Source organism: Parasteatoda tepidariorum, chromosome 2, assembly GCF_982258835.1.
Source record: "Parasteatoda tepidariorum strain Cologne lab strain chromosome 2, Ptep-v5.0, whole genome shotgun sequence".
Lineage (NCBI taxonomy): Eukaryota > Metazoa > Arthropoda > Arachnida > Araneae > Theridiidae > Parasteatoda > Parasteatoda tepidariorum.
The window spans coordinates 10,087,952-10,112,918 of record NC_141756.1 but is presented as its reverse complement, the minus strand read 5'-3'; the positions used below and the strand labels follow the sequence as shown (position 1 = coordinate 10,112,918).

General features: G+C 30.3%; 1 protein-coding gene across 43 annotated transcripts in view; it reads right to left on the bottom strand.

Annotated features, from left to right (window-relative positions):
• Positions 1-24,967, bottom strand: part of by (focal adhesion protein tensin) — a 365,221-nt gene that overhangs the window by 2,127 nt on the left and 338,127 nt on the right. For 36 of the 43 annotated variants that reach the window (XM_043039853.3, XM_071177131.2, XM_043039855.3 and 33 more), the window contains 13 exons: positions 23,553-23,713; positions 20,878-21,134; positions 17,130-17,251; positions 16,788-16,923; positions 14,444-14,489; positions 9,861-10,003; positions 9,634-9,720; positions 6,937-7,065; positions 6,037-6,129; positions 5,875-5,952; positions 4,674-4,736; positions 1,752-1,920; positions 485-595 (listed from right to left, as the gene is read on the bottom strand). In XM_043039853.3, coding sequence (XP_042895787.2) covers positions 485-595; positions 1,752-1,920; positions 4,674-4,736; positions 5,875-5,952; positions 6,037-6,129; positions 6,937-7,065; positions 9,634-9,720; positions 9,861-10,003; positions 14,444-14,489; positions 16,788-16,923; positions 17,130-17,251; positions 20,878-21,134; positions 23,553-23,713 — 1,595 coding nt within the window. Of the gene's footprint in view, positions 1-484; positions 596-1,751; positions 1,921-4,673; positions 4,737-5,874; positions 5,953-6,036; positions 6,130-6,936; positions 7,066-9,633; positions 9,721-9,860; positions 10,004-13,327; positions 13,412-14,443; positions 14,490-16,787; positions 16,924-17,129; positions 17,252-20,877; positions 21,135-23,552; positions 23,714-24,967 lie in introns of all 43 variants that reach the window. The other 7 variants (XM_071177109.2, XM_071177108.2, XM_071177133.2 and 4 more) reach the window with 2 other exon arrangements.

Genomic DNA, 24,967 nt, shown 5'->3' with positions numbered 1-24,967 from the left:
CCCTTTTAATATTACAAAAATGTTAACTTGATATTATCGATATTTAAAAACATGATAATGCAGAAAAAAAGCTGTTTTTTTTTTATTTCAGACACATCAGCCTGCTGGAAACATAAAATGAAATCCATAAATGAATCTTAAATTTAAAAAAATTTTATGTTTAGCTCTGTCTATGAAACTGTCCGTACAATTGAAGAACTATAAGGTATTGACATCAAAAATTAAAGAACCCTTAAAATATCAATATAGTTCCACTAAATGTCATTAAAAACTAGCTGTATTTATATATATATGAAAGACCCTAATGGACTATGTTGATAAACTGTGAAGTTGTCTAAAAATAGAACTAAATCAGCATTTATATGAGTATTGCAAAAGATATTCTGTAACTTGAAAGTTTAACTATGATAAATAAGGAATTTGTTGATTCTTCCACAATTGATTCATGAGAAAATTAAAAGATATAATCTGCAAATATACTTACCAAGTATTTATTGGCACTCCATCATCATTTGTTTGCGTCCATTTTCGATCACCAATGTCTAATCCACAATGACTGATGGCTTTCACTGGGTAGTGGCGTCTGAAGAATAATCTGAAAATATTTTTACTTTGATTAAAATAAAAGATAAATATTTTCAGAATGAATTGTGCACAATGCCTGCACGATTATTAAGTATCTTAAACATAACAGTACTGATTATCCTATAGGTTAGTTTTGGACTGCCTCTTATAAGCATTTTTAAGTATATTTCTTTAACATGTTTACTTTATAAAATGTGCTACCAGCTTTGACCGACAAAATTTTTCAGGGCATACTCTTCAACATTTTAATTTTGTGTTTTCTAATAGTTATGGTCAAATAGTCCTAGGAATAGTTGTTTTATCATAATTTACTGATTTGGCAAACTCAGCAAATTAATGCGCAAATCATTAAACCGTGTTTAAAGGAGTGAATCTAAGCCTATTTGAATGAATGCAAAATTTATATTGCATTAAAATATTCAGTTCAAATGCTCATGCATAGCAAGTCCATAACAGGGAAGTGCCCGTAGCGGCAAAAAATGACATTTCCGGTGATAGATTGCATTACTAAGAGCTATGGTAGCCTGCTTATTTTTAATATCACCATGTTTAAATACCAGAATAAATTAAATTGAATGCAAACACACCCTAAATTTTTAAACATTCTGGATGTTTTAAATTTCAAGATTTTGCAGAAACTACCCAGATGCAATATGAATTATTCATTGTATTCTATATACAGAGTGTTCTAAAATAACTAAAACTATACTCAGTGGCACAAAGGGCCAAGACCTGGCTATGCCCTTTTTCCAATTTTCTTGACCTTGCGCTCTGGGATACGAGAGCAGACGTTCCGTTTGGAAGGTCAGCTGAATGCGGAGCTGCCAGTGTTTATTCTCCTAGTATGCTTAGTACTCATTTTATCTATTTACTAAGCATAAGAGATATTAAAATAATATATAACCTGTTTCTGTAGTGGGGACTGGAATGCACTTGTCATATGTTGGAACTGCTTTTAAGCTTTATCTTCAATTAAAGTGTTTTTGGATTATTTTAATCTCTCTGTTTTTATCAAGTAATTGGTCAGAATTTAAAAACTTTTTTTTCACTTCAATTTGTGGACTTTCTGATGCATATATTTTTTGTTAATAATTCATTATACAAAATACGAAAAATATAGATTAAGGTTATAACAGATTTGTGTATTGTGGTACAATATAACCTACTTTCTTGAGTTGTCTGTCAGTGTTATCCCTTGATTTGACACCTTAAAATGCACAGGGACAACAGTTGGCAAAAGTTTCTTTGCTAATGTCTCAGCTACCGCTTTCTTGACTGCCTGGGGACCCGTAAGGGATTCCATATCTACACTGTTTAAATATAGTACACTGCATGCTAAAAATAACAGAAACAAGAAATCATGAGTAAAAAATCATGCTCAAGTTAAAGTATAGTAAAATGAATTTTCTATTGGGTGTTTATGGACTATGATTTAAAACTTAAAATGCTCCAAAGAAATTTACATTCAATTGATATATTTTGTCTGATTTTAGCTTATGTTTTATGTTGGAAAAAATAATTCTTAATACATTAACACAGTATTCCGTTTAATACGATTTGGATAAAATAAGGATAATAGTTTAAAATAAATAAATAAAATAATAACTCTTACAAAAACAATACATTTAAAATTAATTCAACTTCGGTCGATACAAAACGAGCGGTTGCCTGCTTCCTTCTTTTCTGCACCATATATTTCTACCTCAATAATTTTATGTCCTATATTGGATGAACAAAAGGACAGGGTTCTCAGTAGAACAGCAAAGTCAAGCATCACTGGCACTGATCAGTGAGTAGAGGGTGACCACTTTTAACTGCTGGCAAAAGTATGGGTCCTCGTTAAACCGTTCTACAGAAAAGTTCTCGACTTCAAGTGCAGGTCGTCAAGGTAACAAAGTGGTGAAATCATCTCTTCTGCCGAGGATCAAAATTGTGATGGCATGTCTTCAGATAATCCTGAGGGATGTTTTCCTAGAGAGGCATCAATAGCCCATTATGCAGCTCGAGTATGAGGTTAATAAACTACTACTACTATAATACTTTTATGTTCCAAGTGCAATATTCCATTTTTAAAATTTCCTAATGCCTTATAACAAATGATTTTCAAAAACCAGTCAAATCCAAATTAATGAGAGGAAGGTTCCTATCAATAAGTCAGGAAACAGAGACTTCCTTAAAATCCTTATATGGTTGTCACACGAGAGAAAATTATAAGAAACCATAGACCCAATTTCCACTCTATCTTCAAAGACAATTTTGTAATTTGGATTTTTATACATTTTTGCTTAATTGCCCGAAAGGTTGCTCATAACGAGTTACCATTTTTCAGCATTTCTGAGCTTTGGCTACTATTATATATTTCTTATGTCTCATGTTATTATTCTATCATTTTTCTCTTTTATTACTTTGTGTGACTATTTTTCTTTTTTAAGGCTACACAGTACCCTAAAATTCGCAAAAATATGCAAAAAAATATTTTTGCATTTTTGGGTGGCTAATGTGGTTGGGAAGCAAGTTGAAAAATTTTGCATCTGAGATCTAATTAGTTTTAGAGATATTAGGATTTTTCCGAGTTGTGTCAGACTCACAATTTGACAAGCGAGGGGGCGTGGTTAGTTTCGTTTTCTTTTAAATCTAATTTTAAAACTTTTTTTTTCAAAAAAAGACTTACTTTATTTCGATGATTATTAATTTTCACTTTCTCCAAAAGTTATCAAATTTCACTTTCACTTCTAGAAGCATTGTTGTTTATTTATGTTCGGTGTTTGATGGATGCGTTCTAAAGTTGTGTTTTTACTAAATTTTTATTTATAAAAAGTCTTTTTTAAGACTAATATTTTTTAATTTATAAATACATTCGTAACAGAATATTTGTTATACTTGATTGACTGAATATTTATATAATTATGAATATTTATATAATTATGAATATTTATATAATAATAAATATACTATTTCTTTAATCCTATTGCTTTGTTTGTCTAAACCAATGTTACGTGTATTTTAGCCGATACAGGTTACATATAAATTTTAAATGTGAAAAAATATAATACTATTAATATTCAAGTAAATTAGTGTTTTTGGACCAACAATAAGTTTGTTTATAATATATTAAGAAAGTAGGACTGTACAAGCATTTTTAGTTTTGGTTTTATGGTTCTCTTTACTTTAAATGTCATTTTCTCAGACTTTCTTTTTTGTTGATACCACTGTTTTCGATTCCCTAAGGCTTTTTTCCCTTTAAAGATAAAGCCTTGAAATTTTTTGTAGAAACTTTTATGTATATACAGACCAAAAGTTAGTATGGATTTCAGTGTGAGATGTATACATTTTTTTTAATAAAAATTTGAAGTTGGAGTTTTTAGAATTTTCGGGTTTTCCACGTGTTTAGTAACGATAAAAATAATTAAGATTCAACTAAGTATCAGAGCATCAAATCCATAATAACTTTTGTTCCTAATAATCTAAGATATTTATATTATTTAAAATAACTGAAAAATTTTGAAAATTAAAAAAGTTATAAAAATTTAAAAAAATCTTGAATTTTTTAAAAAATTTTAAATTTTTTAAATTGTGGTTTGTCGATTTCCCTTTTCTTTTTGAAAATCAGTTTAATAATATAATACAAATGAAAATCTATTATTACTTTTAATATTACTGGCCTTAAAAATTTTTTTTAAAAAAAGGGTACCGTGTAGCCTTAAGTTATTTTCTGACATACTAATTTACAAAAGGCTGGCATGTAGATATCAACAATGGAGAATCAAACAGCCTTTAATTATTTGCAGTTTAATTAAAAGTAAGGAAGGAATAAAAAAAAATGGATACTTAGATAAGTATTACTCGGATGTTATGAAAATTTTATGTGAATTATATAATTCATAATGGAGGGCTAATATATTCAAAATTTTTTCACATTTTTCTCCAAATTAATTCGGCTTCTTGTTCAATGTAAATTCAAATACAAAATTTTCAACCCTTAAAATAGTAATTCAATTTTTTTTTCATTTAGGAGATCTCTAAAATGTAGAGAGATTATTACTAGGGAGTACTATAATAAGAATAAAAAGTAAATCTTTAAAAATTACCTGCTCCTTGCTCTAGTAGAGTGTCATTATTAGATACTTGCTCATCCGATTCACCTGTTGGATCTAGAGAAAATGACGTATAGATAAGATTTTGAATAAAACAGATATTATACAATTGTTTTAATACATTTCTATTAATATCAATAAACAATTACTTTTGTTGCTACTTTATGCATAAACAATCTATAGAAACAGCAAATTTATTTTATAATGAAAAAAGAATTTAAAGCAGGCCTCAAAGAAGCAAGTGCACAAAGAGGTGACTTCTGTCGAAAAACAACTAAGGCACAACAATTATTATAAATTGTGAGATAACATACATAAACATGCGCTTTTTTTTAAAATTTATTTGAAATGTTGACCCTCAAAATATGGTCAAGATAGTTCAATCAATTTTGTAATTTAAAATAATTTAGTTAACATGATGTAAAAAAATAGTATTCCTTATAATTCTAAAAATTTATTATCTTTGAATAATTTAGTTTTTTAACTGTGCGCAAAAATTTCATTATCTCAAAATAGTTCTGGAGATATGATTAAATACACAAAAAGTGAAATAAACATAAAGGGATTCAAACTTTCGACCACTAATCCTACCTAAACTATTGGGACAATATTTCCCAAATAGCTGTTCTCCACATATTCTTAGTGGTCCAAAATTTTAACCCGTCAAAAAAATGGCATGATTATTCAGAGAAAGTAGCTTTTGTTACTTAAAATATAATCTGCACAAATGTTTTAGCTCCTAAATGATTTATTAGAGTACAGTAAGTCCCTCAGGCCGTACTAGCCCAGTGGTTAGAGAATCAGACTTCAATCCGGAGGGGCCGAGATTTGATCCTGAAACCCACCCAGTACATTTGACATACATGTTTGTAAAATCTTCCATGAGTAGAAGGATCAGGAGGGGAAAAAATTTTCCTTTCAGATCTATGTTGTGAAAGTGACCTCACAAATGAGTGATGCTGTCATCAATCTAAGAGGTTCTGAACTTAGACATACTTCCACTGTTGCATTACTCTAAAATGAACCTTCCTGACTTCATTCGCAAAACCCTCAGCTGACGAGCAAGTGTTATTAGACACAACAAAATAACTCCTTTGAATAATTAAGATTACATCCCAGTACATGAAAATCTGATCAGTAGATTAAAAGATATTGTGTTCCTTTTTGATCATTGCATATAAGTTTGTATGCTTACCTTGTTCTGGCAGAACTAATCTACAAGGCAATGCCAGAGGTGTTATTGAATGTTGATAAACCAAAGCAGATAAACTTCCTATAAAGACAAAAATAGTGTTACTATTACAGCACAGATTTTGATGTAAATTTTTTTTTTAAAAATTATATAACAAATACATACCAAAAACTGGTTCATTTGGACATCCTTTCAGACGAACTCCTTTTGTAGTTGGTTCAATCAAGAAGTGTCTTACCAATTCACTGGATGGGTCAGCTGCAATTCAATTATTCAATTGTATTTTATTTTTGTTTGCATATTCAGTATAAGATTTTTTAGAGCCATACACATACGAATGATTCAAGCAATATGCAATTAATTATTTTAGATATTTTCCAGAATTAACTTTATGTTAAAAACCGCAGATAATAAAATGGGCATGATTTTTTTGTTATTTTGTAAAAAAAAAAATTATAATTATGCTGATGTTGACTATTTCAATAGGTTGCAGATAAAAGCAAATTATTAGAAGATGCGCTCTTCGCACACTTGAATGAATGATAAAAAATATATAACAAACATGGTCGATTTAATGTCTAATTATGCTACAAACTGCAGAATTTCGAATGGGCGTTTTCTTTTTCTTATCAATTTCAATGCGTCACAGATGAAAACAAACATAAAATGTGTTTCTTGTTTTAAAATATTTATAGTCAAGAAATGTAAAATAGTGACTAATATCTACATCAAAAATTTGCAGAAGTTCAAGAAGTTAGTTTTTTTTTTTTTTTTTTAAAAAATTCTATTTTCCTCAATGTTTTCGATAAGTTAAAGAGTGAAGCAAACTTTTGCAAAAAATATACTCTTTGTGCATACCAAATTCATAATAAAAATCGTAATTCTTTACCTTTTTTTTTAAAGGTAAATTATTTGTTTTATTGTGAACAGTATGAATCAGATCATATTAAAGTAAAAAACTGCTTAATGTTTTAGTAACATTATGGATTATTTGTGAAGTAAAATAATAAATTTACTTTAAATTATTAAAGTTCCTTTTTATTATTTATTGTTAAGATGGCTTACCGGATCTGTTAAGTTGAACATTAGGGGGTGGTGTAGCCACTTTCAAAGCCAAACCGTAAGCTCCAGGAAAGGAGTTACTGTCGCGAACAACAAATGTCCCCGGTACTTTGTCTTTCAATATGCTGATGGCTGTAAAAATATAAGCAATGATGTAACACTTATTACTAAAAATGTTTTAATTTTCTTTGAACAAAAACAAAATTATACAAGAACTTAAGCAATTTTTAAATTTTACTGCGCATATTTTTAAAATTTTTTGAATTACGTTTTAAAATACAGGGTGATCTGTAATGACTGCTCTTACTACGTATTTTTAGAATCCTTGTAAAATAAAAATGATGCAAATTAGATGTCACACATATTTGAGCGAGATGGCAAAAATTCATTCAAATTTGACCCATCAATAGTGTGCTCAATAAGTAAAGGACAGCTAAAAATCAGTTTATTTGAAATGAAGATTTAAGGTCTTTTCTCTAGAAAGACTATTGCAGTCCAAATCTACAAAGCAGTTTTTTGTTGTCTGTTTGACTTTAATAATGATTGGTCAAAGTTTAAAATCTTTTATTTGCATAAATATTAATTAGTGATTTGCATAGCTTTGGAATTTTGAAAAAAGATTCTTCATACAAGGTAATAGGTAAATAGTTGTTCAAAACGTTCATTTATTGCTACAGTCATTGTCTGTGAGGTCAATAATTGTTGGCCATAACGATTTCCCCTTCTGTGTGTAATCAATATTCGCCGAAATTACAATGTATGATGCATCTCGATTCTGGCAGAAACGGATATCGTTTTTTTAATAACTTAATGCAAAAATACAGATGTTAAAAAAATAAAACAAAATTTTCATTACGAATAAAAATTGCTTATTAAGACGGAGAAAGATTTAGAAGACGACATGCTACATTACAATAAGCTTCGGTTTAAAATCTATTAATAAGAAAGGGGATTTTGATAACTATTAATTCTAAGTTTTTTTTATATTCTACTATGCATTTTATGGAAAAACCATTACGAATGTTGTCATTACGAATTCAATGTCGTATAATCGAAACTAAGAATAGGGTGTCCAATTAGCTCCCCCATATTATGGTTTACTAAAATATCATTCGTAAATTACTAAATTTTAGTCACCCAAAATTAAAACTCTAATTTCTCCGCTTGTCATATTACTATAAAATGTCAAGCATGTAAAAGAATATTTCGAAATGAATATTTGGGGAAACTGCTCTGTGAATCAAAACGTCACATTGTTTACGATTAAAAACAAAATTTCCATAAATAGAATTCTTATAAAAGTGAAAAATGATAACGCAACGTTATGTTATAGCTGACATATTTTCAAAAATATTTTTGTTAGCGCAACAGTTATGAAAAATGCGTTAGAATAATAGACAAAAATCGACTAGAAACTATATATTCGTTTGTTTTGTTTTTTGTAATGAAAACAAACGGTTTTTAATCGATTTCGTAACTGTTATCTATAAAGTGATATGGAAAAAAAAATTACAACAATTGTGTGAGATAAAATCACGTAAATTCTATGAGGCATGGTTTGATAACACGTTGTGTATTTTTCATCAATAATACCCAGTATCATCATCAATAATACCAATCAATAGTTTTAATCAATAATACCAATAATCACCCAACCTCTGAATAATATCAACCCAAATATAATAATTCTTTTTCGTACTTTACAAAATTTTTATTTTTTATCCAGCTCATTTTTCTGATCAAAATATCAAATATTTTTACGTATTTATTTTGTAATATCACTACTCAATTTTCGGACAATTATTAGGATTTAAGAGGAAAACAAATTTTCAAAAAAATAAATAATAATAATCTGCTTTAATCATTTAATTTTTGACATTGATAGAAAAAGATTGAATTCCTTTGAAAAATTAAAGTGTTTATTTATACACAGGGGTGATTGTGAGCCCAAGTCAAAATTCCGGAAAATTTCTTGAGTTAAAAAAAAAAGTTTAAATTGGAAAAAAAAATAAAACAAGATTTTTCTTCCTTTTTTTCAGTATTTCTTAGTTTGCTTAAAATATTTTTAAAATTTTACACGTACCTGTACCACTTACACATTCCTAGATGACCTGGAGAAGTAATTAAAATTTACAAATATGTCTTTCTTTCTTGAGTTTATGATTATAACAACTATTTACTGATAAAAAAAAATGAATATTAACCATGAATATAAGCTTATAAAGTATATCTCTGGCTCTCCCTTACAAACAAATTAAATAAACTGCGTTTTTAAGTTCCACCTTTGAAAATTTGATTTCCGGAAACTTCTGTGATCAATGATTTTTTTAACCGTTGGACTTCGATCTCCTGAAACTTCCGGATCTCTGTTAGCGAAAAGTTCGGAAATCCGGATTTTTTCCGGAGCACAATCAGCCCTGTATACGTAGCCAACCATAAACAACCGATCCATAATGTTGCTGCTATCAATATTAGCCTTATAATCTCAAACCCAACCCAGAAGACAAGGAGAATTTTTAAGCACGAATCAGTTGCTTGCGCTATGAAAATCTGTGAAACCATGAAACTTTTTAATTTTTCATGAAAATCTGTACCCACTACACCAAACAGTAAGGAGACTAACCCATGTTCAGATTACCATTGAGGACATTTTCACCATTGAGGACATTTTCACCCATACAAAGCAACACATTAACTCACCTTCCTCTCTCGAAATATTAGGCTTGTACCAATACTTTGATGTATCCTTCACAAACATTGGATGTTGATGAATTATATCAGTACCTTCTGGAAAAGAAAGTCAATGTTAATCAAGTACAATAACTAATTTCAAGAAAGGTTTGTGAACTTGATATTAATGATTTTTAAACATAGATTTAAATGCGACCTCAAATTAGGTGCAAATAAAAACATAATAGAGTTCGTACCATTTAGGGAAACCATGCTGGAGGGTCGAGATTGACCGTAGTAAACACTTGGCGAACTCTGACCGTTGGTATTGTTTGTTCGAGGGACTCCAGGCATATCGTGAAAGTTTATCAAGGTGGCCGGTGATGGACTGCGATCCTTACTGTGGAAGAAATATAATTAAGTTTTATTTTAAGTGCAACCCTTTGAATAATGATCCGAGAGGCAGTGTCACAAAATACTAATCGATTTTAATATATGCTATATTGTATGTATAAGGTGATCTGTAATTACTGCGCGTAATATATATTTTTTAAACCCTTGTAAAAAATGAAGTAAATTGGTATTATAAATCACATATGCGATTTTTTCAAGCAATGATTTAATTTTAAGGGAGGAAAAAATCAAAATTTGAGGATTATCAATTGAGGTTAAACAAGATTGAAAATATCAAAACCAGTTTCAATTACGGGATAAAATTTGAAGGTGTTTTAAATTATTTGTGTTCCCCTCTCAATCAATTTTTTCAGGTGATAAAACAGGTTTTGATTTTTTAATCTATTTTCAATAGATTTATGACCCTTAATGTGTACTTTTTAGACAAAAATTATATATATATATATATATATATATATATATATATATATATATATATATATATATATATATATATATATATATATATATATATATATATATATATATTGTTCTGTAAAGAAAACCCTTACTATACATTTTTAGAGTTCTTGGTTAAATATTAATTTTAGAATCCTAATAAAAAACGAGAACAAAATAGTAGGCACATTGGGGGTGCCAAATTAATATTTAACCAATGTAAAAGAAAGGCATTACTGAAAGACTGGAGTAATTAGTAACAAGGCAGGTTTGTTACTAAAAATCTTCAAACTCCAATTACTAAATCTATTTTATTGTTTATTACATCTGCCTTCCTCTACTGTAATTCGGCAGATTTCCATATCGCTTTGTTTTTATCCTCAGTTGTTTGCGACGGTACCAAATTAGAAAACTTTTTTATGTTCATTATTGATAAGAATTCTAAAAAATACATATTAAGGGCGGTTTTTACGGAACACCCTGCATAATGTAAAAAGCGAAACTTTCTATGTGAACAGCAAGGTTTTAAAGTGCGGAAGTTCACTATTCGTTTCAACTACGAATCACATCCACAATATAATATTTATCTTTCAAATGAAATACATGAATCAATAAAAAAATAATTATTTAACTTTATACTCTTTGAAATGGCCCTTAGAAACCAAATAAATAATTTTGGCAAATTAATCTTTTTATATTTCTATTATCGCTTAAACATAAATACTACGTAAAAAACTCTAAAATCATTTGTGGTATGCAAGAATTTAAAAATATTCAAATGACTGACTATTTTGTGACACACTGCCTCTTGGTCAAAATTTATGACACTGCTGCAGACAATTAAACTACGAATGTTTTTACATGCTACATTTTTAATAGCTAGGCTAGGGAGAAACACCACACACAACATATTTTTAAAATATAAGGAGAAGCAAAGAATAAAATATCACACACAAAATTTTTAATAGCTAGGGAGAAATAAAGTTTAGAATATGGATGCTCTAGATATCCAATTTTTTTTATGGGAGGGGGGAGAGGTAATGGTGGTACGAAATTCAAATACACAGCTAGGCTGAATTTAAATTAATAATAATTTAATGGAATTTTCTTCGTCTGAGATATTGCAGGAGACTTTCAGAGATTTCAATGGACCACCCTAAATAACTTTTGATCTAATCGGATCTTTTCGTTCTAGGACTTAATGGCTTGAGGGGTTGTCCTCAAATATGCCAATTAATTAGAGTAGACGATGTTTTAAGTTACAAAATAAGACTCAAAAACGTACTTTCTCTGAATAAACATATATTTTTCATGACAGATTCGGATTTCTGTCCCCAAAATATGATCCCCATAGTTTGGTCCAGAGAGCAATCCAAAATTTGAACCCCTTAATGTTAATTTCACTTTTTGCGTATTTCGCCATATCTCGAGAAATTTTTAAACGAATTAAAAAACTTTGGCACACAATTATAAAATGCGTTCGTCCAAAAAATATTCTATACAAAAAATATTTATTATTTTATTTAAAAATTGGCGAAAAATTTTGAATTTTAAGGTAAATAATATTTTACATAATTTTAACGTATGTAATTTCACATAACAAAATATAAATGAAATCGATCGAATATTCTCGATTTCTTAGGAATTATTTAATCGATGTCGCTCAAATTTTGTGTTTTGTCATGTAAAATTACATACTTTAAAATGATGTATAAAATTTTATACCTTACTATTCTTTGCACTATTATTAAATAAAATACTAAAACATAATAAATATTTATTAAAATTTATTTTTGTATAGAATTATCTTTAAACAAACAAATTTTATAATTGTTCGCAAATTTTTTTTTAATTCGCTTAGTTCTCGAGTTATAGCGAAATACACAAAAATTAACATTAAGGGGTCTAAACTTTGAATTGCTCACCTGAACAAACTATGGGGTAAAGGTATATTTATTCATATAAAGTACATTTTTGTGCCTGATTGCGTGATTTAAAATAAATATTGTCTGCAGGAATTAATTAGCATTTTTAAGGTCACCCTTTGGAACCATTAAAATTGAGTCCTAGAACGTGAAGATCTGATCATTAGATCAAAAGTCACTCAGGGTATTCCGTTTTTTCCTTGGGGTACATAGTAATGTATTCAGTGAACAATGTGGGAAACATATATTTTTTTAGAGACCTTATTAAAAATGAGGTTAAAAAAGTAATATAAAATTAGGAATCGCGAATTATTATTCAAACAAAACAACAAAAAAATAGTATCGAAATCTAACGAAACATGACTGAGGAAAAAAGGGAGTGAAAATATCAAAAATCTGTTTAATTACCAGGGAGTTGAAAGGCGATTATTAGAGACACTTCCTGCAAACAAATTGTTTTTGATATTTTTTTTATTTCGTCTTCACTAATAACAAGTGCTTCAACATATTTCGATTGCTTTAAGTTTTTTTTTCACTGAAATCTTGATTTGTAATCTCCAATGTGCATACTTTTTTATATCTTTTTTGACAAGGATCATAAAAATATATATTAAGGACGGTGATTACAGGACACCCCGTAAGTGTCCATCGATTTTTATTTCCTCTTCATATTATCAAACGATTTTTAGTTTAGTTAGATTTCATTAGTTTAAGACATGCAATTTCTTGTCCAGAATTTCTTATTTATTGTAAATATACTTATCACTAGCGTTAAGCTATTAGATATGCAGAAAATTATTTAACAATTAAAATATAACAAATTAAAAATAAAAGTCACAAAAAGGGTTCGCCCCATGCAAAATGTGAACATGCTATAAAGAGAAAACATCTTATCGCCGTAATTTTGTGAAATGCTGATCATGCAACACATGGTGAGTTGCACTTACTTCCAGCCTGGTTCAACCATACAAGACCACCTGCGACCGGTATTGAAGGATTCCCTATAAGTGAATCTATGGCCCGGACTATAGCTAGTTAGTGAAAATGTTAATTCGGATTAGTGAGCACACACATAGATTGTTAATTGACATCACACTTTTCAAGTTTATAGTTACACAACAGAGAATTAACAAGTTAATAGGTTAGGCATGCTATTAAGGGAAATAATCACATAAAAAAGTGCATTAATGGAATGTTTTTGTACAACATTAAACAAAAAAGGAAGACCTAATAAATTTAATTTCATTTTTCAAAATTAAAACTTATTCATTTAACTATTTTACTTTTTATTTAGACAGTAAATAAAAATGCAGTTCAAAATTAAATAAATAAAAAAATTTTATTCAACTTATTTTTTTTAAATTTAATTTATAAATAAAATGTAAAATAAATCTTCCAAATTTTGGTTAATTTATTTGCAATCTTCAACTGTAAAATGAATTATTTCATAAGTTAAAAAATAAAATTAAAGATGAGATATTTTTGTCAGTATACTATAGTATCCAAATGGAAGTTTTCATAAAATGTGCACCATTTTATGACATTGCTTCTAATAATATCATTCATTCGAGCTATTTCAAAGATTTTGGCAAGGTAAAATAAAAAAGCCGCTATTTAAGTATAATATAACTTTACCGTTATAATAAACTGAAAAGAATTGAATGGATTTAAGCGCGAACAAACATTTTATATATTTAAAAAACAAATATTAATTTCATTAAAAATAAAACACCATTTTGGAGAAATTTTTTCCAGTCCGATGAAAATTATTTAAAGCGATGAATAATTCTCAATTTTTGCACGTTTTCAATAGCCCGAACCTTAATTTAATAGCCACCTTTGCACATTTTTGTATAATGGTATAGATGTTTAGACATTATTTCAACAGTAGATCAAAAACGATTTTAATTTTTTTGAAAAACTAAGAGGCTCTGCCCCATCAATCACAAAACCTCACAATTGCTTCTCCATTCATCATTATTTTTCTAAAAATCTCGAGTTGCAATTACCCAATTCATAAATTAACAAAATATAAAGTTAAGAAGATAGAAAGTTTTAATTACCGTGATAGTAAAGGACTCTTTGGAGGCAGGTTGGAACACGTTGGATCTAAAGAAAAAAAAACATATTATTGCTTTTCTTGTTATATAAACAACAAGGACGGTTTATGTCTTCTTTTTTTTGTTGCAAAAATGACGATTTGGTCGATATTTATAACATTTTGAGGATTACTAAGCTTCGACAAACCAATAACTTGGAAAATCAGTTCTTCCCGATAGTTATTACACAGTGGAGATGAGCGTCGTTTTTTTTTTCTGCCCCCGAATCAGCTTTTATGGGCATATATCATTCTCTCCACTTGGTCTTCATATAACTTGACTTTAAAAAATTTCATATCTCAAGAAAAATTACATATTAATTATGATTGCAATTAAATAAAAATAGGTATACCTGAAAGTTGAGAGTGAATCTAACATTTGAGTATAGAAATGGATGTTTGTGGGGAAAAAAAGAACTGTTTTTGTTTAATATCCGTCGTCGAACAGCCGATCCTATTTTGGGTTTACGACTACTAATGTTCAACTCCGTCGCCTTGTCATTTTGAACCAATCCAGAAGACAAGGAGGCTCCTGGATCAGTACCCCAGAGGTATGATTTGTTATGGGAACATGGAGGACTTGGTGACTCGACAGATTTAACGTGCATCAGTCACCATTTACTAAACGGGGGATCTTCGGCTGGTGAGGATCAAACTCTCGGACACGGACTCAGTGCCCTACCGAACAGGCTATCCCGGCCAGAAACAACTGTTTGCAGAACTTAGTTTGGCAGATCTAAAAGCTGTGAGTACAACAACAAAAGAATCCATCATAATTTAAAATACTAAAATAAAGGTTAACAAAAATGCCGAAATCAGATAGTGCTACATTTTTCAAATATGCGTAGCGGAACCGTGGTGGCTCAGGGGATAGAACGCTCACCTCCCAATCAGGTGTACCGGATTCGAATCCCAGCGATGACTGGTCGATACGAATTCAGCTCGCACCAATGACAGTGCTGACGTAAAATATCCTCAGTGGTAGATGGATCATTGATTAGAATCCCCTCTCCGTCGGCCTAAATGTGGGAGGTTTGACTCTTCATGTAACGCAATTGCGGGATAGTTACACCAAAAAAGTCCTTCACGAAGGCTAGTTTATCTCAATACTTGATCCTGGAACTTCCTCATCTTTTTTATTGGGTTCAAAATTACAAGACTATATATAGAGTTGAACTATATATAGTCGTAAACTCAAAATTGGGTCGGCAGTTCTACGACGGTTATAAAATAAAATAAAATATGCGTAGTGAGATTTAACTTTTAGTGATATCGAAATTAAAAAGTTAAAAGAAAATATGGTTTTATTTTTCTGGTTTTGATAAGGAGTAGGGGAGAGTGGGGTTAATTGTAACATTTTTTACTTAACTATTTTTAACTAACAAAAAATCCAATATATTATTAGTATTTAATTGACAGACGAGTAAAGTAGACTATCCTCTACTGGAAAAAAAATACCTAATTTTAAATGTTATTATATTAGTTATTAACAATTTTTGACAGTCGAGCACTTGTTACAATTGTCCCCACTTAAGGGGTCAATTGTAACAGTTCATAAATTCAACTAAAACATAGTTAATTATACATATTATCATAGTTGTGATATATTTCTTTATTGATCAAAATAGTAGTGATATTTTAGGAGTAAAAATAATAATGAGCAGAGACCTAAAGGATTAAGCTTTTAACTTTAAGGGGTTAAAAATTTTAATTTATGCTGTGAAAGGTGACAAATAAAATAATGCACATGCAACATAATATAAATGATATAGGAAACTATTGGTGGTTCTTAAAGAGTTAAGTAATGGTTTGTAAACATAAGATTATTTATTTTCAGCTGTTACAATCGTCCCTTTACTTATTGTTACAATCGTCCCCAAGACGCCATTTCAGCTTCATTTGTTAAAAACAATGCTAGTTAATTAGCAAAACTGATCTTTTTTTTTATTGAAATGTTAATTAAGGTGTCCACTTAAATATTCGGTTACTAATTTTTATTTGTTTAAACAAAATTACTTTGTTACAATATAATATTCTAATACCAAAAAAAGTACTTACGTAGCGTGAAAATATCTTTTGTGATGTAACTCTTTCAAAAGTACATAAAAATGGTTGCCAGCAGGGGTGTACATGTAGATTTATTAAATACACCTTGTGCGCCACCTAGGAACCAAATCTAGAACCCGACACTCGAAATTTTTGCTCTGTTACAATCGTACCCTGCTACAATTGACCCCACTCTCCCCTACTATTGATTTTCCTTAGAATATGACTAAACGTAACATAAATAAATGAATGGTTTTCCTTACCTTGGTTTTGATAAGGAGTAGCGGGTGGCACCGGGAAAGCAGGGGTAATAGGTCTGTCCATCTTAGAGGGGCTGCTTGGGGGGCTTGATCCAATAACTGAAGGGGACCAAGATGAATTTTCAGTTAAATAATGACCCTGAAAAAGAAGAAATATAGAACATTTTACACATAATAGTTAACTAACTAGGGGAACTTATAAAGTATATAGTAACATAGTTACAAAGTATATAGTTACAAAGCATATAGTATAATGGTCTCGAATTTTTAAAAATGCAACAGTTAATTTTATAATTGTAGCATTAAATAATATATTAAATTGAGAATTTGGGAAGGGATACAAACCTTGTTGGGAGTTGACTGAGAGAATGGTAGGGGTGATCCTTGATGTTCTCGAGGACTGTTTGTGGAACTAGCAGACGATACTGACAAAGCTTGAAGAGTTTGTTCCAATTTATCGAGTTTAGCTGTAATTCAAACAAAAATCGTACTCTTCAGTTAACTAACATATTAGAGAAAAGTAAATTGTTAGCATAGTAATGGTAAACAATATTTTTAAAAAAAAATCTAATAATATAGAAATATTTACAATAAAAAAAAACGTCTGGTTGATTCTTTTTGACAAGCTATGTTGAATAACATTTTTTTTATCAAGCAGATTCTCTTAAAAAATGATTTTAAACGACATTTTTTACACTTCATTTAATGTGTAACAGTTTCTGAAAATTCAATATTCTTCAGTTTTATAGTTTATTATATTTAGTTCTGCAGTTCAATGTACGTTTCTTAACATATGTTCGATTTTTTCCATAAATTAATTGCGGGGTATGATTCGGGTTGCGCCGTAATGATCGCTCTTGATATAAACGGGATTTTCCTAAATGATCGTTTTTTCTTTTTTTTTTTTTTTTTGTATAAATGGGGTTTTTTCTTAACATCGATATTTATTTTAACGGAGTGATCCGTAATGATAGCTCTTCAGAAAACGGGATGTTCCGTAATTATCGCTCGTCATACCGTAACGGTGGCTCTTCATATAAGTGTGTTTCGTAAGGACCATTCTTCGTATAAACGGGATTTTTCGTAAGAATCTTTCTTCATTTAAAGGAGATGATCCGTAATGGTCGCTCTTCCTATTAACGGAGTATTTTATAATGTTTACTCTTCATATAAACCGGATTTTCGGTAATGATCCGGGATGTTCCGTACTGATCAATCTTCATATAAACGGGGTGTCACACATTGACCGATCTTCATATCACAGGGCGTTCCATAATGGTCGCTCTTCATATAAACGGATGTTTCGTAAGGATCCTTCTTCATATAAACGGGATGTTTCGTAAGGATCCTTCTTCATATAAACGGGATGTTTCGTAACGATCCTTCTTTATGTTAACGGGGTGTTTCGTAAGGATCCTTTTTCATGTAAACGGGATGTTTCGTAAGGATCCTTCTTCATATAAATGGGATGTTTCGTAAGGATCCTTCTTCATATAAACGGGATGTTTTGTAAGGATCCTTCATCATATAAACGGGGTGTTTCGTAAGGATCCTTCTTCATATAAACGGGGTGTTTCGTAAGGATCCTTCTTCATATAAACAGGATTTTTCGTAAGGATCCTTCTTCATATAAACGAGATGTTTCGTAAGGATCCTTCGTCAGATAAATAGGATGTTACGTAATAATCGCTCATCATATAAACGGAATTTTTCGTAACGATCGTTTTCATGTAAACCGGGTGGTATTTCGTAAGGGTTGCTATTCACCTAAATGTGGTGTTTTATAATGATCACTCTTCATATAAAAAGAATGTTCCGCATTGATCGCTCTTCATATTTGAGTATTTCATAATGACTACGCTTCATATAAACTGGGTTTTCCGTAATAATCTCTTTTATTGTATATTTCAAGAATCCTTGTAAAAAGCGTACTACTCATTGGGGATCACAAATTAATATTTAAGTCAATAAGGAAAAAAATTAAACAAATTTAAATCAAATTAAATGAATCAATCTAAACCCAACGAATCTAGTGAAGAAGGCGGGACTGAAAACACAAAACTGGTTTGATTGATCGTCCAAACAGAGAGGAGTTGGAAAGCGGTCACTAAAAACTCCTCAAAGTTTTATCAGAAAATCAAACTGGTTTTAATGATTTTACTTTCGATTGCTTCAGTGATGAAGACAAGATTTCTTTACTTTTTGTGTTTTTATTCCACACTTAAACATTAATTTTTGTTCTTCAATGTGTATATTTCATTGATTTCATTTTTGAAAATGATTTTTAAAAATCTACATCTTTAACGCAAGATTACAAAACATTCTGTATTTTTACACATTTTATAAGATTTAAAGTTTAAAAATAATTATACGCACTTTAAATTAATACTAGCATTTAAAATAAGAAGGAACAAAAATGTTTTCTAACTCTGACCTTTTAGTAATAGGATCACCGTCAAGATTAAAATAATTTATAAACAATTGATTTGATGATAAAGGCTAGTGACGAATAGTTTTAGAAATAGGTTATTCCAGATTATAAATACGAAGGATGTTTTTTAAGTAAGGGCCGTTTGAAAATAAAAACCAAACGAAAGAAAACTTTTAAGAGGTGAATTTATTTTCAGATTCTACATCGTTTCTCTTTTTTTTCTGCAGCTTAGCTGCCAAGTTTGTTACCACAGCTACCCTCATTATAGTAACTTCCGATAAACAAGAGGTCATGACCGTTTTCATGTCTTCATCATCATAGTACTGGTTGCTACCAAAATGATGTTAGAAACATCGGAAAAGGTGAAAATCACTTAGCGCAAGGTCTGGGCTGAATTGAGGGGTGGTCTAAAACTTCCCAGCCAAAAGAGTCCAAATAAAGTTCGGGACTGAGCTGTGTAGACAGTCATTGTCATGGAGTACCAGAATGGCAGAGAATTTTGCTACTTCGCAAATCTGCCAGTGAATGTATGCAGCACACAGGTTTTCTGCTACTTAAAACAAGTCACTGACTGTATCTAGTTCATGGTGGGCAATGTGTTAAATTTGAACATTTTAAAGACACGGAACTGACCGTACAGTTTGCCTACACAGATGCAACTGAGCACAGTTGCTCCCGAAGAATGTCGGGGAGCCACGATGACTCAGAGGATAGAGCCTTCACCTTCCAATGAGATGACCGGATTTGAATCCCAGCGATGGCTTGATACAAATTCCGCATCCGACTTGCATCGACCTCAGTGCTGTCGTAAAATATCCTCAGTAGTAGACGGATCATGGGTTAGAGTCCCCTTGCCATCAGGTAAAGGTTTTCGTGGTTTTCCTCTCCATGTAACGCAAATGAGGGTTAGTTGCATCAAAAAGTCCTCCCAATACTTGATCCAGGAGTTCCCTTATCTTCTGGATTCGGTTCAAAATTACAAGGATTCAGAGCTGAACATGGGTTATCGTAAACTCAAAAATTAGGTCGGCCGTTTAACAACGGTTATGAAATCAAATCAAACCTCTTGAGAGAGTTTCAAATTGGCAAATTTCTCTAAATACTTGATCCAAGAGTTCACTTGTCTTCTGAATTGGGTTCAAAATGACAAGGCTACGGAGTTGAACATAAGTAGTCGTAAATCCAAAAAATTGGGTTGGCTGTTCAACGATGATGGTTAAAAAATTATAAAGAATGCCGGGACACGACACAATTATTCGCTGCGGCGCAGGCGTCGCCTATTAGACTACACAGCAAAATGGCCCTTACTTAAAAAACAACCCTCGTAGATATTCTACAACCACAGATAGGGTTATATGATATTAGTGGTATTTTTTAAATAAAAAACTAAGAAATAAAGCAGATGTTATTTTTTCTTGTGGTTTAAAATATCTTTGAATTCAGTGTTCCCAGTCTGCTTACAGTTAATATCCCATTGCCCCTGAGGGACTGATATTTAGAAACAAACAGTTTTACAATTCTAAAGGTTTTCATTTTTTTCGGAATAAATATTCCCAGGCTGAGGATACTGTGTCAGAAAAAAATGAAACGCACTAGTTTCAAAATAAAAAAACTCAACACTTAAAGAACTTAAATGCTAATAAGAAAAATCATCTAAAGTACCTGTGTCTGGTAATCCGTTTGATTTGTTGGCTAATCCTAGTAGACCTGGATCTGAAAATTCAGGTTTGGGTGAATAAACATTCCCATAGACAGTTGAGGAGGCGATTACATTGTGAGGAGAGGTTTGTTTATTGGCGATCTGTTCTTTCGCCAACTGATGTGCTTTCTTCGTTGTCACGAATGGTCTTTCTCTATCGTATGAAGTGTCTGAGTTTTGCCTTGTTATGGGTTTACTTTGAGTTTGAAATTGAGGGTATCTGAAAATAAATAATCCTAACTATAGATTCTTTAAAGTAAAAAATCATCATCAGGTCAAACATAGGAGGTGATAAGAAAATTCAGTAACAAAAGACGTCAGATTAAAGTAAAAGGCAAAATTATTTACGATTCCTGGATAACTTTTGATCTAATGATGGGATCTTCACGTCTTAAGTCTCAATTTTAAAGGTTCAAGGGAGTGACCTCACATATGCTAATTAATTGGAGCAGACCATATTTTAAATTACGAAATCAGACACAAAAACGTTCTTTCTCTGAATAAACATGCATTTTTTCTAGACGAATTCGGATTTCTGACCCCCAAAATATAGGGAGTAGCCGCAATCTGGAAAATAGGGTCCCCATAGTTTGGTCAGGAGAGCGATCCACAGTTTCGACCTCAAGATGGTAATTTTATTTTTTGCGTATTTCGCCATATCTCGAGAACTTTTAAGCGAATTTAAAAGTTCTTGCATAAAATTAATTGCATAAAATTAATGCATAAAATTAATTTTGCATATGGGTCATTCTCACGAAAACTGTCATTTTTCAGTTCATAAAATCCCAAAAAAGTAAAGTGAATAAAAAGCTCTGAAACTTTTTATATTAATAGAAATATGTAATGGCATTATATAGAAAGTATATATCCTATAAATTATACTTAATATTTAAATTAATTAATTTATAATAATTAATAATTAATTAATTAATTTAATAAATAAATTAATTAATTTAATAAATTAATTTATTAAATTTTTAATTTATTTTTCAAATTAATTAATAAGTAAATTAATTATTTTCACTATTTAAAAAGTGAGGGAATGATATTTTATTTTAATACATGTTTTTATCTAAGTTACATCTACCTAAAGTTTGAAAATGATAACATACTAAGTATATCTAATATTTATTATAATTTAGTCTTATATATTTAATAGTTTTTACAGGTTTGGGAAATAAAATTGGCTGGCACGATTGAACAAAAAGAAATTTGATAATATACTCATCGTGAATCATTCCCTCACTTCAGCGTCATTCCCTCACTTTATACACTAGTGAGGGAATGACGAATTCAATAAAATTTGAAAATAACAGTTAGACCTAATTAATTTCTGAAGTCAATCACATACAATTATATTCATACAAGAAAGCAACATATAATTATCCACTTTCTCGATGAAGTTGTATTTTATTTTACTCTAAAAAATGACATGAGGGAATGACAAATGTAAAAATTTTTACCTGGTTTGATTCATTCAAATTTATTCCACAGCAAAGCTTCTTTAAGTTGAAGATGGAAACATACTGCAATTTTGTTCTATGATGTCATTTGTTAACTTCTGAAGTTTTTATTAAAATATTTTTATTCTAAGAAGATTGCAGGTGATAAGAACATTGTTGTGAGGGAATGACGCGAAACACTGGGGACAAAGTTTAAAATAGTGCTGTGTTAATATTTTTAGCAGAAATTAAATTTAAAATTGATTTTCTGAATTCTATATTTCAGTATTCTGAAATAAAAAACACGAATTTGTAAAAAAAAAAATTTTATTTCAGAAACAATTTTTTTCTTTTTTTAAATCAGCAGTGGGGACAAGTGAGGGAATGACATATTGGTATATTTTAATTACCTAAAATGGATAAAAAATAAAAATTGATAATTTTATTTTTATTCTTTTGTTAGCTTGCATTCTGAAGGACACTTTCCCTGAATTTTTTTTTTTTTCGTAAGCTGTAAAACAAACATAAAATATACTGGGGACATGAAAATGACTGTTTTTGTGAGAATGACCCATATAATTAATTTTTTGCATAAAGTAAGTCATTTTACATCATTTGAAAGTAAGCAAAATACAAAATTTCAGCGATATCTGTTAAATAGTTCTAGTGAAATCGAATTTTAAATATACGAATTTTTTAAAATTTCTCAAGTTCAATTACAAACTTAATTTCATGTAAAATTACAAACTTTAAAATGATGTAAAAAATTGTATTCCTTACAATTCAAATTTTTTTTCCATTATTATTAAATAAAACAATAAAATATAATACATATTTACTAAAATTATTTTTTTTTTCATAGGTTCTTTGGGATAAAGAATTTCATAATTGTAAGCAAAAACTTTTCGATTTGTTTCTCGAGACATGGCAAAATGCGCAAAAAGTCAAATTAACATTAAAGGGTTCAATCGCTCTCCTGACCTAACTATGGGGACTATATTTCCCAGATTGCTGGGTTTTTTATTTTGCGCACTGTACATTGCTCAAAGAAAAAAAAATTTAACAACTTTTTATTTTAATATTTTTTTTCAATAAAATTGGATAGTGTGTTGTTTTTCTATGAAATTGATTAGAATTTAAGGTGCGTAATATGGATTATTTTTTGATTATGTGAGGATAATAAATGAATGAAATACCTGTAGCGGGTAACATCTTTGCTGCTACTCCTCTGGGGTAAGAGGGGAGAGGATGGGGCACTCGTGTTTCTGTAGACTGGAGGCTTCATAGGAGCTATTTGGCTAGATGACACGTGACCGTTGTAAGTATTTACATGTAAAGGTAGCGTGTAACTTAAGCCCTAAAAATAGACAATATTACATCAATGAAATGTAAATACTATAAATATATTATTACATCAACAAAAGCGTAAAAATATTAATACATCAATTGAAAAAATGCAGCGTAAAGAAAAAATGCAGCGTTTTCTCCGCGACGCAGGAAAAATTTAATGTAGACAAAGCTGAGAAAAATTTGTAAATCTTTACAGATGTAATTTAGATAAAACACAATATTTCGGTTAATATTTAATTAAAAATTATGGTTCAATACTTTTTTTTTTTCAAATTTAGTTATTTTAAATATTTAGAAAAACCATGGTCTTGGGAAAACGGGCGATTATAATGGAATTTCAATGCAATATATTGAAATTTCAACGAAGTCATTGTAGAAAAATGTGATTCATGCTAGAGTATTGCAGAGATGCCAACTACTCAGTATACGACAAAATAGGGAGATTTCGCATTTTATTCGTTAGCTTCCGTAAGCAAGACTTGAATCAACTGCGCATGCTCACGTTTATTTTAGATGCTACGTCTCTTTACGTTATGTTGGCGACAAAGCTACAAGCTTTTTAGCTGTTAAATGTTGTTTTCTGTATAAACCTACTTTCGAACTTAAAAACATGGACATGAAATAAGAATTTGAAGAAATATATTGATGACATTTAGAAATGAATCGTGTGATATTACAACAGTTGGTTGAACGAAGAGATCGACTACGTCTTTTGTAAATGTTTTGATTTTGTAGTCAAAGTTAAAACAATATTCCACTAAGTTAGCGTTTTTAACTAGCGGATTTTTGCGAAATTATTATTTTCACTTACGTTAAGTTTGGTATTTTTTCGCAGGCGCATGCACACTAAGAGAGCGCATGCGTTATTACTTAAAAATCTTGCGTAAATTTGCGAAATCTCCCTAATATTTAAAAAAAAAAAACGGTAGCGAACTAGAAACTAAAATTTGCAGATTTTCAGTTAATTATGCCAACTTTTTAAAAGGCTCAACTGTAACAAAGCGGCGTGTTAAATAAAGTTTTGAATTATTTAGAAGTATTGGTGAGTAAAAATCCTATAAAATGAATATAATAAACAAAGAGCGGCCGGGATAGCCTGGTTGGTAGGGCGCTGGACTTACGTTCGTGAAAACGGGAGTTTGAATCCAGTCGGCCGAAGACTCCCCGTGTAGTAAATGGAAACTGGCGCACTTTAAATCTCTCGGGTCACAAAGTCCTCTATTTTCCGTAACAAATTACACCTCTGGAGGTACTTCAAATG